At 42.7% G+C, this 16,124-nt stretch overlaps 1 protein-coding gene across 2 annotated transcripts; it reads right to left on the reverse strand.

The window, feature by feature from the left end:
* Nucleotides 1-647: 647 nt before the first annotated feature.
* On the reverse strand, nucleotides 648-15,370 carry DYNLL2 (dynein light chain LC8-type 2). Of its 2 annotated transcripts, none has more exons than XM_026710151.2 (3): nucleotides 15,023-15,370; nucleotides 8,899-9,037; nucleotides 648-2,813 (listed from the first exon to the last, which is right to left on the reverse strand). In XM_026710151.2, exons 2-3 carry the CDS (start codon nucleotides 9,028-9,030, stop codon nucleotides 2,676-2,678), a joined length of 270 nt encoding a protein of 89 aa, XP_026565936.1. In that variant the 5' UTR covers nucleotides 9,031-9,037; nucleotides 15,023-15,370; the 3' UTR covers nucleotides 648-2,675. The 2 variants fall into 2 exon arrangements, with proteins under 2 accessions (XP_026565936.1, XP_087781623.1); XM_087925497.1 differs by having other exon boundaries at nucleotides 8,899-9,041.
* Nucleotides 15,371-16,124: the final 754 nt, after the last annotated feature.

Here is a 16,124-nt window from a genome sequence, read left to right on the forward strand (position 1 = left end):
GAATAATCTCCCATTGAAGGGGTGCTTGATTCCCATACACTTGAAAACCTGGCTTTGTTGACTGGTCTAGGGCCCTTTCCCCAAAAGGGAGGCTCTATGCTGGGAGTGACTGATGGGTTAGAGAGAAAATAGTATTTATTCTTTAATCATGTTTGTATTGTTGAGAGCCACCCAGAATTGTTATAATAGCCAGAGGGATGACATATAAATTTAATAAAGTCCTAAAGATGATAATCCTCATCTTATGACAACTGAGCCCAAAATTTCTGTTAAGGGAGTTATTACATGAATTTTGCCTCATTTTATGACCTCATTGCCACAATTAAGTGATTCACTGCAGTTAAGAAACATTGTTAAATGAATCTTGCTAAAGGTTTTCACATGACCACAGGACACTGCAACTGTCATAAATGAGTCAGTAGCAACGTGTCTAGATTTTGATCACGTGACCATGGGGATGCTGCAACGGTCACAAGTGTGATAAAAACGATCATGGCAGTGCCGTTGTTAATTTTGAAGTCACTAAATGAACTGTTGTAAATTGAGGATTACCTGTAACTTAGCACTTCCCCGCCCCATACCCCAAATTGTGTACATACTCCACTCCAAAAACCCCGCACACCCCAAAACAAAACTCAACACCGTTCTTAAATGTGTCAATTCGATTTTAATGTTTTTGAAAAATAAGAAGGGTTAATCTGAGCAACTGCGGTTAGGATGGGAAGGATTCGTTTCTCGCCCTCCATGAAGTGAGCTTATTCACAGTTAAGACTCATGCACAGAATTAAAGAAACAAAGACAGTCTTCTCATTTTTATTTCCAATGAAGGACGGTGTTTTCTGTAAGACGGTGCCCCTTTGAACCCCTAGGCACTTACTTTGCCACTGCCTCCCTTGCCTCCTTGGATGGGGAAAAAATAACAGTGAACACAACAACTGTTCCAACTTTTAATATTTGTTTTGCTTAATAAAAGTTTCTACAGAGAGCCGGTTTTTGTTTGTTTGTTTGTTTGCTTTGGATTGGGCACATAGCGCATGTTGTTTATTATTATTTGGATCTGTCTTGTTTTTCAGACACAGCCCGCTCCCCAATGAGGGGTGACTGTCCTATTTCTCTAATCAATAACTTTGCTTTTTTTCCTTGAAGATGTTTCGCTTCTCATCCAAGAAGCTTCTTCAGTTCTTGGATGACAAGGGAAAGGTTTTCAAAGGAAAAAAAAACAAGGAGTCCAGTTGCCTTTTGAAAAAGCAGCTTTGGGACAACCATGTCCTGGATGACTGAGAATCTCCGTGAATCCAGGAGTTAAAGTGCTCCTTCAGTAAGTCTTCTTGCTTCCTCACTCCCATTTGTTTTTAAGACAACTGCTTCCCCATATGCCCCACCCCCAAACAGAATTTCTAGGCTCTTTGAACTGCGAAAAGCAACCAGAGATGTTAAAGCTATCACTGCATTTCTTACGTAACCTTTGCAAAAAGAAAAAACAATCCCCACTTAAAAATTTTTTAAATTGTTGCAACAGAACTTAAAAGTATTCCTGTACAACCACAGATTAAGGAAGCTAAGCCCAGAGACCTTTCCTTGCACGTTCAGGAGCTGGTTAGGTACAGAGCTGCTCCTGATGGCCTTCTTTTTGTTGGGTCAAGAGGGGACCAGAATAGAAAGCCAACAGAAGAGAGCCTCTTAAGAGATGAAGGTCTATCCATCTTTACTGGAGACATTTAAAGCACAGCAACATTTAAGCCACTGATTTTGGACAGGATCTTCCCTGCACAACTAGAGGACGTGAGCTACAATAAGGCAATACTGTACGGACTCAAAAAACAGGGGCATAGAAAATCCTGATCACATCCATTGGGCATCACGACAGAATCTTGGACACACAGAGTAGACATCTTTCATTTGAAAAATGCTTTGGAAAACGCCGATACAGACCAGGCCAGCCAATTCTGGGGAGGGGGGGGCGTCTCCTCAAGAGGATACCACGCATTTTACAAATCCGTATCAGCTTTGTTCGCTCAATTGGTGTTGGAGGCAGCACGGGCGAGTCAAAGAAAAGCAAAGGAAATTGGGCCAAGACAACACACAGACACGCTCACACACCCAGGGCTGCCTCCAATCACTATTTAGAGCTAAGGCGACTTCATGGGACAATAGTGCCATTTCGGGAAGGGGAAGCTTTGACAGGAATTTAAAAATAATTTAGTTAACTTTTAGACAGATTCTACACCTAACAGTGTTTTATTTTTTCCTCTGCTAGGGTAAACCCCCAGCCTTCCTTCTACAAGAAAGTTAAACCCAAAGATTTGTTTTGTGGAATTGAAGTTTCTTATTTTATTTTTATTTCATTTCTTCTTCTCACTTAAAGGCCATTGTTGAAGCATTTTACAGTTCTCCTAGTGCAAAAGAACAGAAAAATAAGAAGCAGGAACATAAAAAGGAAAAAAAATAAAAGAGGAAGAGGGGATAATACACTGCCTTTCTTCTCCTAGGCAATCCCCCCAAAACAGAGAAAGAAATGAGAATTGTAGGTATTTTTTACGGCAACATATACACATTAAATATAGTATCGAGTCCATGCAGTGGCGCAGCCATGGTTAAAGAGCTGGAGCCTGTCTTTAGTGCTACAGTCCATGTTCCTCATCAGCCGTGACCCCCACAGGCGCTAGCCTGAACCCCTAGCCGGATTTGAAGAGGAGAATCGCCACTTGGCCCAAGTAGAAGTAAATGAAGTGCTTCGTCTCATGCGTTACATAGCTACCGAAGTTCCTGCCCACGATGCAGTGCCAGGTGGGGTTGTATTTCTTGTCAAATTCCTGGAGAAGAAGCAAAAGCAGGAAGGAAAAATGAAAATCAGTGATTTGTGCAGAGAGCATTTTCAGACATGCACTCAAGCCTTGGCTTATAAAAGGAGAAAGGGGACATGAGCGCCTGCAGTTGGGAAAGAAACCGAGGCCTGCTGTGTAATGTAGAAAAGGGCCATGGCTTTTGACAGCACAATGGAGGCCACCATCTTGAATTTTTGGACCAGCCCTGAGGAATAAGGGTGGGTCCAAAAAGTCAAAATGGCAGCTGTGTGAGGAAAACTGTCCCTGCATTGATTTATGTGCCATCAGACTCTTACCAACAACTCAGTTACAGTAGATGGTCTCCATAAATTGCCAATTGCTTTCAATTTTCTATCCCTATGGTTTTCTTGGTAATAATACAAGAAAAAAATGTAATACTATGGGGCCTTTTACACACTATGAATTGATCCTTTTGGTATTGTTCCTAAGGTGACCATCAGCCTCTAGCATCTTCCACCACGGTGCTTTTCACAATTTTAGCCACTTTAATCTGGCTGGGGAATTGTGGGAGTTGAAGACCACAGAGCTTAAAGCTGACCAGGTTAAGAAACAACGCTCTATATAGCAGGGACCTTGGCAAATTTTAAGATTTGGGGATTTCAATTCCCAGCATGGCTGGCTGAGGAATTCTGGGAGTTGCAGTTCCTAAGTCTTAAAAGGTGCCAAAATTGGACATTCCCGCCCTACAGTATTGTTGCTGTCCAATGCAGGGGCCTGCTTGCTTTAACTATGCAGCTAGAATAAACTTCACAAATTTAGGTGACAGGGAATATATGCTTTTGGCATATACTCCCAGGAGTTTTGATCGTATTCTTCTAGCCCATCTCAGTTTTAGAAATCCTTCCGGACCATCTCTAAAGTCAACCAAATGACACTTTTTAGTGTGACAGTATTAAAAATACATGGCAGGATTGTGCCAACTCTATTTTTCCTTTTACAAAATGGACTTGAGTGTTTCTCTCAAGAGAACATCTTCTACATATAGACTAGTCTTCTCTTGACTTTGCACAATGCTTCAAATATTATTGGCTAAAACTACCACCAATCTCTTGCCCTGGGAATACAGGTAGTCCTCAACTTACAGCAGTTCATTTAGTGACTAGTGAAGTCACAACAGCACTGAAAAAAGTGACTTTTGATGCTTACAACCATCACAGCATACCATGGTCATGTGATGAAAATTCAGAAGCTTGGCAACTGGTTCATATTTATGACAGTTGCAGTGTCCCAGGATAATGTGGTCACTTTCGCACCCTTCTGACAATAAGTCAATGGGAAAGCCAGATTCACTTAACATGTTACTAACTTAACAACTGCAGTGATTTACTTAACATTGCAGTTCAGTGGCAAGAAAAGGTCACAAAACTCATTTAAGAGATGCTTCACTTAGCAACATAAATTTTGGGCTCAATAGTGGGGATAAGTCAAGGACTACTTGTATGGGGTAGGCCAAGGGAACGTGGGAACCTCAAAGATTTACTATCTAGCTGTCTGCCTCTGATCATTTCAATTATTTTTCAACATAAAATCTCACACTCCATGGCCTGTAAACTGCATCATATATAAAGTGAACCACTCTTATTAATCGTGAAAATATATTTTTTACAGATAGTCCTTGATTTGTGACCATTTGAAGTTCCAATGGGCCTCTCAAGGAGTATATATGATCTGGTTCCAATGTCCCCCATGGTCATGTGACTGCATTTTGGGGCACTCAGCAACTGGCCTGCATATACAGCTCTTTGCAGTGCCCGGTGGTCAATATTACTTTAACATTCTTTTTGTAAAAACAAGCTTTTACTTCCAGTTTTCAGAAAACTAGCCCACATGAAACAATTAGTTCACTTAACGACAGCAGAAGGTTGCAGGATCCGTTGCAAGTTAACTGCTCTTTTGAGTTCTAGATAACAAGATATTCCTCCTCCTTTCCAAATTGCCATCTACCACATTTTCTCAGGCAATTTAATCCATTTTCCATTTAACGCACCAATGTTTTCCAATCTACAGATTTCCACAACAGAAGAATGGTTGGTGAAGTTAATGGAACTATCTTAGATGGTGAAACTATTTTAATTAAAGAAAATATTTTGTCTATCTTTGTTTCTACATGGAGGTTTACTTTGGGACTTTTTGCTTGAAACTGAAATGTAATTTTAATGTTGGGATCTGATGATTAAAGAGTTTACAGTTGCAGAAATACTGTGTACTATTGAATTTTGGAGCAAAAGGTTAATGTTTATTTGTACAGGTTTAATTTCTCTTCCTTCCATTCCATCTAATAGGTGCATTTGGTGGAAACCAGAAGTAAATGCTGAAAACTGGCAAAAACCCTCTGAAAACCAGAATAATAGAATTAAGAGTTGGAAGGTACCTTGGAGGTCTTCTAGTCCAACCCCCTGCTCAAGCAGGAGACCCTATACCATTCCAGGCAAGTGACTGTCAAACTCTCTTCACGGAACCAGTCCTCAGTGTCCAAAACGTTAGGGGCCGCTATCTTAAAAGCCTCCAGTGATAAAGCACCCACAACTTCTGGAGTCAAGCCATTCCACTGAATAATTGTTCTCATTATTAGGTAATTTCTCCTTAGTTCTAGGGTGCTTTTCTCCTTGATTAGTTTTCATCCATTATTTCTTGTCTTGCCTTGTAGTGCTTTGAATAGGTTGAAACCGCCCCCTCCCACCCCCCAGTGGCATCCCCTCAAATACTGGAAGGCTGCTTTCATGTCACCCCCAATCCTTCCTTTTCACAACCGTGGTCAGGGGATGTTGCAAATGGCCATAAATGTGAACCTGTTGCCAAGTGCCCAAAATATAACCAGATGATCATGGGATGTACACCTTTTAAAGGGCCTATCATAACACTAAATGTTCATTAAGCAACTGATAATTAAGGATTACCTGTGCACAGAATGTTTGTGCTTATGTTTATGAATGTGTAAAGTGCCAGTTACCCATTTAAATCACGAGTCTCGAGCCAAACGTCCAAAAATTAAAAAGGATTTAATGGGAGTCTGGGTGTACCAGACTCTGACGCACATCATTCATTGTCACCCATGACCCTGGTTCTCCCCCACCCCCTGGGTATATCATAATTCATATTCTCCAATGGGACACATCCATAGCCAAGAGTCATCAATCATGCTCTCCAGTTAAGACTTTTGCGAGGCAGAAACTTTGGTCTCTCTTTGAAAACATTTATGAAATGCAGTTTTGGTTTGCAAGCTGCTGCACTGCTCCCCCCTCCCTTTCTGTTGGCCATTCTAAAAAGACCATAGAAATATTTTATGAGTTGACATAAAGAGAACTGAGCAGGGTATTGATGCCAATTCAGTAGGATGATCCGACAAGCATCTTTCCTGACCTGATAACAATTTCATTTTAAAACTTATATTAAAAGTTTGCAACAAAAAGAGGTCTAAGTAAGGTACATTCTCTATCTTTCTAATAAAGAGAGAAGTTGGCTACATCCCCTTGATGTATCAAAATTTAAAGGTAGAGTTTTACTTTTCAAAGGGTGAAAATTAGTCTGATGTATATACAGATCTATGCTATAATAGCAATTATTGTTTATAAGGACTCTACTGAGAGAACCCTTCCAGCATGCTGTTTCTGCTGTCTAAAGGCAGAGGGACTGGCAGCTTTAAGGATTTAAACATTCAAAGAGAAGGCCTCAAATTCATACAATGACCTAAAGTCTTTTTCTACCAAACATCTGACACTTTGGCAGTGACAGAACAAACATGTAACACTTTAGAATTTTAATCAGGAGTCATAAACATCTTTTATTTTGGCACAATGCATGGGGAAACTGTTACACATAAACAAGTGCTAAAAAATAGATACACATAAATAAAATATTTAGAGTGGGGCCTCTTCCTTTTAATAAGGCATTATGCTCATTGGAAAAAAAATACATATGCACCATTGGTTCATAAATGTGTGACTGATTTCAATTTGACATGTTGCCTAAACACAAACACTGTGATTTAGAAGAAATTATTTAATAGCTCAGGGTTGAACTGTGGGGGTCTTTGGTGCTCTCTGAGCGTGGTTGTTTTCTTGCAGACGTTTCAGTACCACACCGGGTAACATCATCAGTGCTGATGATAACCTAGTTTAGTAATGAAACATCTGCAAGAAAACAACCACGCTCAGAGATCACCTGGGACCCCACTGTGATGGTTTTTGGTTTAATGTACGTTAAGCACAGTGACTCAGTTCTTAAGTCAAGGATCACCATTAATACCTGGCTTTTCCACATTTGCATTGCCAGTTATTTTTTCCTTACACCCTGAAACCTAAGTCTTCTTAATCTACCTAATTTAATTTATAATTTTAATTTATATTATTTCAGTAATAATTAAAAGATAATTATTATACATTAATTTATAATTGAATTAACTAAATTAAATCTACTTCATCCTGAGGTTCTGAATCTTCAGAGATAGGCAGCTGTGTTAACTCTGCACTTAATCTTAACTCTGCTCCCCAATCCATTAGCGACCTTCACTCTTCCAAAAAGCTTTCACTGTAACAATTCTTGCAAATCAATTCGGAATTTGGTTCCAGTAGAAAGTATCACTTTTTTAAAAAATTCCCCGCTTAATGTTTATTTTGTCTAACAGCTTCGAATTAAAAAATAAACAACTGAAAGCAGAACATGATATTAAGCCTTCCAATTCAGAGTGTTACTCAAATGAAATATGTACATTCTGTCCTTAGTTTGGTTCCGAATATCTCTGGGTGAGAAAACCAGAAGAAAATTTTTCTTCAAAACCCTGCAATCAATAGTGCATGCAGAATTTAGATAGGCCAATTATACTGCCTTGTTTTGGTCATTACCCCAAATTGTAGCAAGCTTTTTTCAGTTTGATTATTTTGTATTAAGACACTAATCATAGTTTGCTACTGTTTTTCAAACTTGGCAACTATTGAGATGCGTGGATTTCATCTCCCAGAATTCCCCAGCCAGTAATGCTGGTTGACTAGGATTCCTTGCTTAAGGAAACCAGTCTGTGATGGGCAAACCTTTCTTCAATAATAATCAGACAGAATCTTCTGAATCAAATACAGTAGTTAAGAGAAAAGCTGTAATGGCTTTGAAAATTCACTTAAGGTTTTTCCAGAAATATCTGGCTGGCATTGGCTCAGATAAGTTAGGATAGGTAGTTCTTGACTTACAATTGGTCACTTGGTGACTGTTTGAAATTACAATATATCTCCCCCAAAGCTACTTACAACCCAGATTAGACGCTCCCCTTCAGTGATGTGCCTGCACTTTTTGGCACTTGGTAAGCAGCCAACATCTACGGCCATTTGCACCATCCCATGGTCACATGTCCAGAATTATTTTCTGCAGAAAACCGGCATTTACTTCATTATTGATCCATTTGCAATACATTTGGGGGAGAAACCCTTGAAATTGTTGTAGCAAGAGTTGGTACATTCCAACAACTCTCCGCCTAACTTTTTTACTTTGGCAGATGAAGTTGTTCAGATGAGCAACAAAAAGTCTCAAGATCAACTAAATTTTGGTTCAGATGCCATGAATTCAACCTTTTAAGATACCTTTGGCACTGGATGATTGAGATACCAACATTGACATACGACATTTTCAGCAAAACTGCCCCATTGCAAACAATGATCAAAGTGATTCACTTAACACAACTGCCAAAAAGCATGTTATGAAATTGGTCAGTCGCATGATGACTCAATTTACAACTGTCACAACTTACAAACATTAGCCACGGTGGCACAGTGGTTAAGAGTGCAGTACTCAGGCTGCCTGCTATTTGGCAGTTCGAATCTCACCAAGCTCAAGGTTGACTCAGCCTTCCATCCTTCCAAGGTGGGTAAAATGAGGACCCAGATTGTTGGGGGCAAGAGGCTGACTCTGTAAACCGCTTAGAGAGGGCTGTAAAAGCACTATAAAGCAGTATATAAGTTTAAGTGTTATTGCCTTTAACAGGCAGGCTCTATTAGGGTCTTAAGTCAAGGACTACATGTAGGGCTATACAACCCCACCCCATCACGCTTTGCAGACAGAAACGTACCTTCTTGATGTATGCTGCAATATCCTTCTCTATATTATACTTCTCCATGGCCTGAGTAGCACAATCGACAGCATCCTGCTGCATGTCCTCAGACATGTCAGCATTTTTGATCACAGCCTTTCTGTCAGACATGATGGACCTGTCTGAGAAGATACCAAAGATGAAGACCATGTCAGAACTCAATTTATCCCAGATCTAATTCCAAGAAAGCACCTAAAACCTACAGTCTTGCTTTTATTATCTGCTGAAGGAGAGGTGGTAACTGCAGGTAATTGTACGGAGGAAGCAGAAAATTACACAGGTCATTAACTACAGGTGATTTCACAGAGGAAGCAGGAAATTCCATATCTCTGAAAGAACATCCATTATTCTTTGATGTTACTGGGGAAGACAATCCCACTCATCACAGGAGCTATTTCTCACAAGTGCCCAGGCATCCTTCACAAATGTAAGAAATCCCTAATCCACAAAGAATGCGTCCCAGAGATAGTCCTCAACTTAATAACCACTTGCTTAGCAACTGTTTGAAGTTATGGTGGTGCTGAATAATGTTTGACTTGCAAGTGGTCCTTGCCTTTATGATGGTTGCAGCATCTTGCTTGCCATGTGATTGCAATGTGTGATCTTCCCAGCCTGCTTCAGACAATGTCAATGGGAAAATGAGCAAGGAAGGACACAAGTCATAATCACGTTGTCTCAATGACTACAGCATTTAATGAGTACAGCAAAAAAAAAAAAAAAGTCCCAAAGGTGAGGACTCCCTGCAGACAGTTGGTCATTTGCATTCATTTAGTGAGACTCCTTGTGTCCTCTGGGTCAGCTGAGTGGTGCAAATGGGTGTGAGGCCTTCTTGGCACTGTTGAAAGGACTGTGTTGTAAACTGGAAGATAGATGATATCATATTCCAATGATCTGTTAAGAGAGGGTTGTTCAATTTTGACACAGATGGCCTCTTTCAAACTAGCAATCCTCTCTGTCCAAAATGTGGCAACTTTTTAAGATTTGTGGACTTCAACTCCCAGAATTCCTCAGCCAGCATTCTGGGAGTTGGAAGTCTTAAAAGTCGCCACATCTCAAGACCCTGAACGAGATGCTACTATCCCAATGAGGGATGTTGCCTGCTTATCAAATTCTCAACACAATGACAGAAGAAGAATTCCCATCAAAGAAGGAAGCAGAAGTTAACCAACAGATTTGTAAATAAATTGCTGGTCCACATGGTATCAACGTTCTCTGCCAGTTATGGCACACCCCGTATCCTCTAAGCCAGACATCTGGCCTGCAGCATTGGCAGCAGTGCGCGGGGTGTCAGCAGACTTGGTGGCAAGAGAAAAGTGCAGCCTCGGGGGTTGGGACAGCAATGGTAGCGGGTAGGGCGGCATCCCTGTTGGCCCTTCGCAACCATCCCAGTTTCTTACATGGCCCCTTGTAAAAAATAATTCCCCACTCTACATTATGCTTACAGAGGAAATTTGTATTGAGTGGAGGCAAGCAACTCTACCAAACTACAGTTCCCAGAATTCTTAGTGAAAGCCATGCCAATTTAGACCATTTAAACATGTTCTAAACCACATCTTCAATGAGCAAGTAAAGCAAAAGTCACAGAAGTAACACCCTAGTTTTTCTAACCAAAGAAAAATACTTTGAACTATTAAAAATGCCACAAAGTCCTACACCCTCTGATGTAGATTATCTTTGTCTCTTCCAGATGTGCAGGGAGGGGACTATCATCCCATCACAGCTGGAGAATAGCATTTCTAAAGATGCCACAGCACTTCTCTATCTGAAAGCAGCCGAGACTATTTTATAGTATGAAATACACCAACTCTATACATCAAACTTTCTTTCTTTCTTCTTGCATCCCAACACCACCTCAGACGGTTGTTGTAGGAAAAATAGGAGGGAGTATTAGATAGGTTTGCTACCTTGAGTTGTTTATAAAAATAATAAAAGGCAAGATAAAAATAATGTAAGTATTTTCAGCAGTGCAATTTTAGTCGCCCTCAAAAATCAAGAGGGAAGTGGGAAATGAAGTCCACATCCAAGTTGCCTCATTTCAGTGGCACAATTTGAGTGGCCTTTAAAGGATGGAAATGAGACTTAGGGTGCTTCCAAAAAGCTTTCTATCCTTGTACCGGTTCAACTTTCTGTGAGATCATCCTTAATTCTCCAATAAAATGAAGAGATGTCTGTCCTCTTAAGTATGTGGTTCAGTCTTCCATGGCATGGTATCTTAACACAGCCATTCTGGATGATATCAGTCTGTGTCAGCAATGGACAAAATAAAAAAGATGCGTGTCCTTTTTGTAGTCCCTGAAGATCAGCTGCTGAATTTTGGCAGCAGTTCATTAATAAAGCATGTTTTATCTCCCCCTTGATAATCAATAGTACAACTGAGTAAGGTTTTCAATAGGATCCATCTTATTTTTTTTTTTAAAAAAAGCACCATGCTAATTTGCAAAGCAGCTAAATATATCTGCCACTCCCTAGTATTAAATAAAGGAAAAGTACTGTAGTCCCTGGCTGCAAAAAAAATTCCCCCTGGATTGCCAATTATGGCTTAGCGCAGTTAGTTACTCAGCTCTAAAATATATGTTTTCTGTTAAGAACAGAATCTAACCGGATAAGAGGATCCATGTTCTGGCCTGCAATTTTCCTAGTTAAAACTACAAATATGCAAAATGAATTGTCAAGAGTGGCAGTGTTTCTAACAGGAGCATGCACTAGTACTTCCCTGCAGAGCGCGCTGTCCCTTGAAAGCAAATCTCACTAGCTTTTCAATCCCATGAACTATCCAGGAATGGCCCATTCCAATGTTTTCACTACCCATTCCCCCAAGGCTAGATACCCAGTTCTTTCTGTCCCGAAGCCAGCATGCAGAGCATGTGAGGTCCTTTTGTGGAAGACACAGCAAATTCTGAGCAAATTTCACATCTTGGCAAGAACCCACCCAAAAAGGATTTGAAGTCACAAAGTAAGAGCTGTTCAAGAAGAGGGAGAGGCCCCCCACCTCACATTAATAGCCACGCCAAGATTCTAAGTTCTCCAAAATGTTGACTATGATTCGATTTCAAGGTTTAATTTTTGCATTTGCACATCATAAATAAACTAACTGTACACAGCATTAAAAGATGCCATATTCACTGCATGCCTTCCACTGACTGGCATTTTCGTGAGTTTTTTTAAAGCTATTTTTTTCAGTAGATAGTGTTTGGCCTCATTTTTCAGCTATTTTCACCAGTACCCGTTCTCACAGGAAAAGTTTACTAATATTTTTTTTAAAAAAAACACTCCATAAATGAGCACCCTTTAATCATATAATCGAAAATTCCCAATATGCTACAGTATTAAGGATTACAGGCAATCTTTGACTTACCATTTGTTTAGCAACTGAAGTTGCAACAGCACTGAAATTAATTTATAGAGACAGTCCTCACACTTACGACCACTTCACCACCCTGGACAGGTGCTCTGCTGCAACCTGCATGTATTTACAATGGTTACAGCATCCCAGGATCACATGATCCCCATTTGGGACCTTCCTTCCTAGCCAGCTTCCAACAAGCAAAATGAGGGAAGCAGTTTCCCTTATCAACTGCATAACTGAAGGTTCCTTTAAAAACCATGACAAGTCAAAAAAAAAATAATCCATCATGACTCACTTAACAACCACCTCACATAGCAACAGAAATGTTGGGCGCAATTGTTGGTTTGTAACTTGAGGAGTACCTGTAATCCTCAGGCTCTCATTGGCTGATTCAGCAAGCAAATCTGAAGGTAGCAGGTGTTCTCCCAGAGTGCCAGACAAATTTACCAGTTATAAATGGAGAGTAATTATCTGCCGCACCTGGTGCATTCCAATATACATTCCACCTCCAAACTTCAGCTGTTACTCTTTGGGGGGAAAGCACTACTATGTTGGGATAGTCCAGCTCAAAACCAGGTTAAAAACCCACATAAATATGTCCAGCAGCATTAGCCACTATGACTTTAAAGCAAGATCAAGTTATTCATCTAAGCTCATCGGTGATCTAAAACTGGACCAGGAGAGAAATTTAAGTTTGTTTGTTTTTTGCCATTTTCATCAGCTTCCTTCCAAGATTACCCCACACCGAAATAGGACAAGGTGCACACATCACCATGAGGTTTAGCAGGTAAATCTTGCAGAATAGAGATTTCAATTCCCAGGATCCACACCCAGAAAGGGATGGCAGCTGAAGCTTCTAATACCTGAAGCGCCCCAAGATTGGAGAAGGCTGACACAGCACAATAATATGTGCAGTCACTGCTATATGTGCAAAAGGAAAGCAGAGGAAGGAGACAACCAGGGTTGATTCGAACTCCCACCGCCAAAGAGGGTGAAGATAACTGTTCTTTGGTAAGATGATCTTAAGTCAACCCCCTCCCCAATAACAGGGATGAGCTATTAATCGGACCCCACTTCGCACCCTAAAGAAGAAACCTTTCTCCACTGTAGTCCTAATTATAATCACAAGTGCTCCTATTTAAAAGAGGATATATCCTATAAGGACAAGACAACCTTCATAAAAGTTACTTGCAGAGGTACATTGTACTATTATCAATGCATCCAGGTGCAGGTTGCAGCCATTCATTTCAGGCTGTTTTTTTTTTAAGACAATTCAAACACTTATTACCCTTTAAGACAATTCAAACACTTATGGGGCTGGCACAAAGGAAGTTCCCTCACCTGCAGCTTTTTTTTGGGGGGGGGGAGAGGAAGGGGGTGTATTTGAATGTTCCAACTGCCTCCCCCTTTCTTGGATCCAGTCCAAGAGAAACTCCACCTGCAGGCTAGAAGACAGTTCTGGCTGATGGGGAAAAAAAAACCTTCCCCCCCCCCAAAAAGCCACCCCCTCCCATTTCAAAGCCACTGACTCTAGAAGAATCCAGCCGCTTGGCTTCCTCACTCCAGTGTCCACGGGATAAGGCATTGGATTGCAAAGGAGAAACAAGGTTAAAAGCCGGCAAAAACCGCCATCCCTCAGCCACACACACACCCTCATTAAAGGTCATGTTACTCTACCTGTTCCCACATGACAAGGCAGTTTCTGACACCACTTCTATGGATTCTGTCTCTCTCTCTTTTTTAAAGTCCTTTGGTACTAAAAAGCAAGACAGCCTATCAACCTTCCTCCTTACCAGGAGGAGAAGCCCCCGACTAGATTTCCTCCCAGTGCCCCGCAAAAGTCCCAAAGCTGATCCAGTTTTAACCCCCACCCTCCAAAAAAAAGTGGGGGGGAACTTAGATTTCTCTAGCAGGACACTGGAAGGTTGGAGGGAAGCCCAGGAGAATGCAGATCAGGATGGACAGGATTCAGATCAGTGGTACTCCATCCATTCACCACCCACACCCCCTTGCAGTGGAAAAGGGGTGCGGGTGGGGGGTCAGACAAGTCAAAAAGAGACTTCGGCCAAGGTGGGTCCAACTGACTGGTAGATTAAGACTAGAGGTATATAAAAATGACAGGTGGAGTCCCAAGCATCAAGGCAGGAAGAGTTGCGAGGCGGGGGTGGGTGGCGGTCATCTGTAGCAAGACTTTGCGGGCTTCTCCCTCCCCCCTCCCAAAAAAGCACAGCGTCTATTACTATGACCCCAACCCGGAACCCTGCAGAGATCCCCAAAGCGCAACGACACCCACCCACCCCCACCCGCCCAATATCCTCAAGTAAGCCCAAACGGATGGGAGCGGCAGCTTCGGAAGCCCCCTGGGAGAGAGCCGCCTCCTTTATTCAAGGATGGTGGAGAGTGGGGGGGGGGGCTCCATTTCCCAGCAACCATCCCCAAGACGGCCAAGTTACGGGGGCTTTTGGGGAAGGGGGGAGGGCAAGCGAGGGGCGTGGACCAAAACAAAACGCGCGCAAAGCAGGGAGCGCAGTTAAAAACCCGCCGGCATCTGCATCTCCGGCTCGGGTAAATCGCTTTCAAGCCCTTTCTCCCACCCGCCACCCCGGGGCTAAATTCCTTCCCAGCCTTCTCGACCCGATCCGCTCCCTCCAAACGTTACTCGCGATGCAAATCTAAACGCGATGCAAGCAAGGCGGTCAGGGAGTCCCGTGTCGTCGTCGTCCCCCCAACCCGGTGTTGCGCGCCGGCCCCGCTCACCCTTTTTAAACAGCGGTTCGCCTCGGAAACCCGCGTCCAACGACGACGACGGCAGCCCCTGTGGCCGGCGTCCCTCCTGCAACGGCAGCAAGGTTTTTGCAAAGGCGCCCTAGCGCCTCTCTCCACCAACCCCCGCCGGCTTCTGCCTTCTCCAGCCCCGGGGTGCCAAACAGAGAGCAGCGCAGCGGCCGGCCAGCCGAGCCAAGGCGTCTGGAGCGTGGCGTCTCTCGCTTTGCCCAGCGCGCTGGCGGCGGTGGAAAAGGAGGGGAGGGAGAGAGAGAAACTCGCAGCGCAGCAGCAGCACCAACGTCGACGCCCTCCGCTTCTTTCCCCCAGCAAGCCTCCTCTGGCGAGCTGCCCTGTCCCCCCCAGCGCTGAAATAGCTGTCCCACCCCTTGCAGTGGCTCAGCCACGCCGCGCCCCGATTGGTTGCCGCAAAGCCTCGTCCCACGCCGACCTAGCATTCTCCTCTCGCTGTTCTCTGCCTACATCTTGTTTCATCCCATAATGCCACGAGGAAATTGCAGAACCAATTGGGAGGGGGGGGGAGGAGAAAGGTGGTGGTGGGGGAAGAGAGGAGGAGGGAGGGGCGGGGTGGGGTTGGGCTGGAGCGTGCAAGCCGGGTGGGTTGCCTTGTGCTTGTGCAAAAGCCGGGTGCGCGATTTTTTTCTTTTTTTGTGCCATGTTTGCAAAAAAAAAATCAAAATGGATCTCTTTTTTTTTTTGGGGGTCGAGGCAAGCGATCTCTCCGATCCTTAAAACAGCTGCATGCATCCTCCAGGCAGCATTGCAACAGGTAGTTTCCTCCCCCGTGTTTGCATCGCCAGGGAGGGTTAGAAAGGAAGGACCTGTTGCATTGCTGGGGTTTCGATCAAGCGGTTGCAAAACCCCATTGGGAGACGGGGTTGCAAAAAAATAAAATATAAAAGCTAAGGATCCCCGTATGAGCGGCTTTTTTTTTAAATGATTCCGTGACCTACGGTGTAATCTCAACGCCTATTTTATTTAGGAGCGTAACCCGGTGGGAATTCAAAGCCCAGGAATTCGAACTGCAGGGTTGACTGAGATTCGTAGGAGGGAAAAAACAAACCATGATTTGGAT

Source organism: Pseudonaja textilis, chromosome 1, assembly GCF_049901715.1.
Source record: "Pseudonaja textilis isolate UNSWEBS1 chromosome 1, rPseTex1.2, whole genome shotgun sequence".
Taxonomy (NCBI): domain Eukaryota; kingdom Metazoa; phylum Chordata; class Lepidosauria; order Squamata; family Elapidae; genus Pseudonaja; species Pseudonaja textilis.

Coding starts and splice junctions, on each gene's coding strand:
- DYNLL2 (XM_026710151.2), bottom strand. CDS start 9,030: ATGTCTGACAGAAAGGCTGTGATCAAAAATGCTGACATGTCTGAGGAC. Junction 2,814..8,898: donor TTGCAGCATACATCAAGAAG/GTACGTTTCTGT, acceptor CTTCTTCTCCAG/GAATTTGACAAGAAATACAA.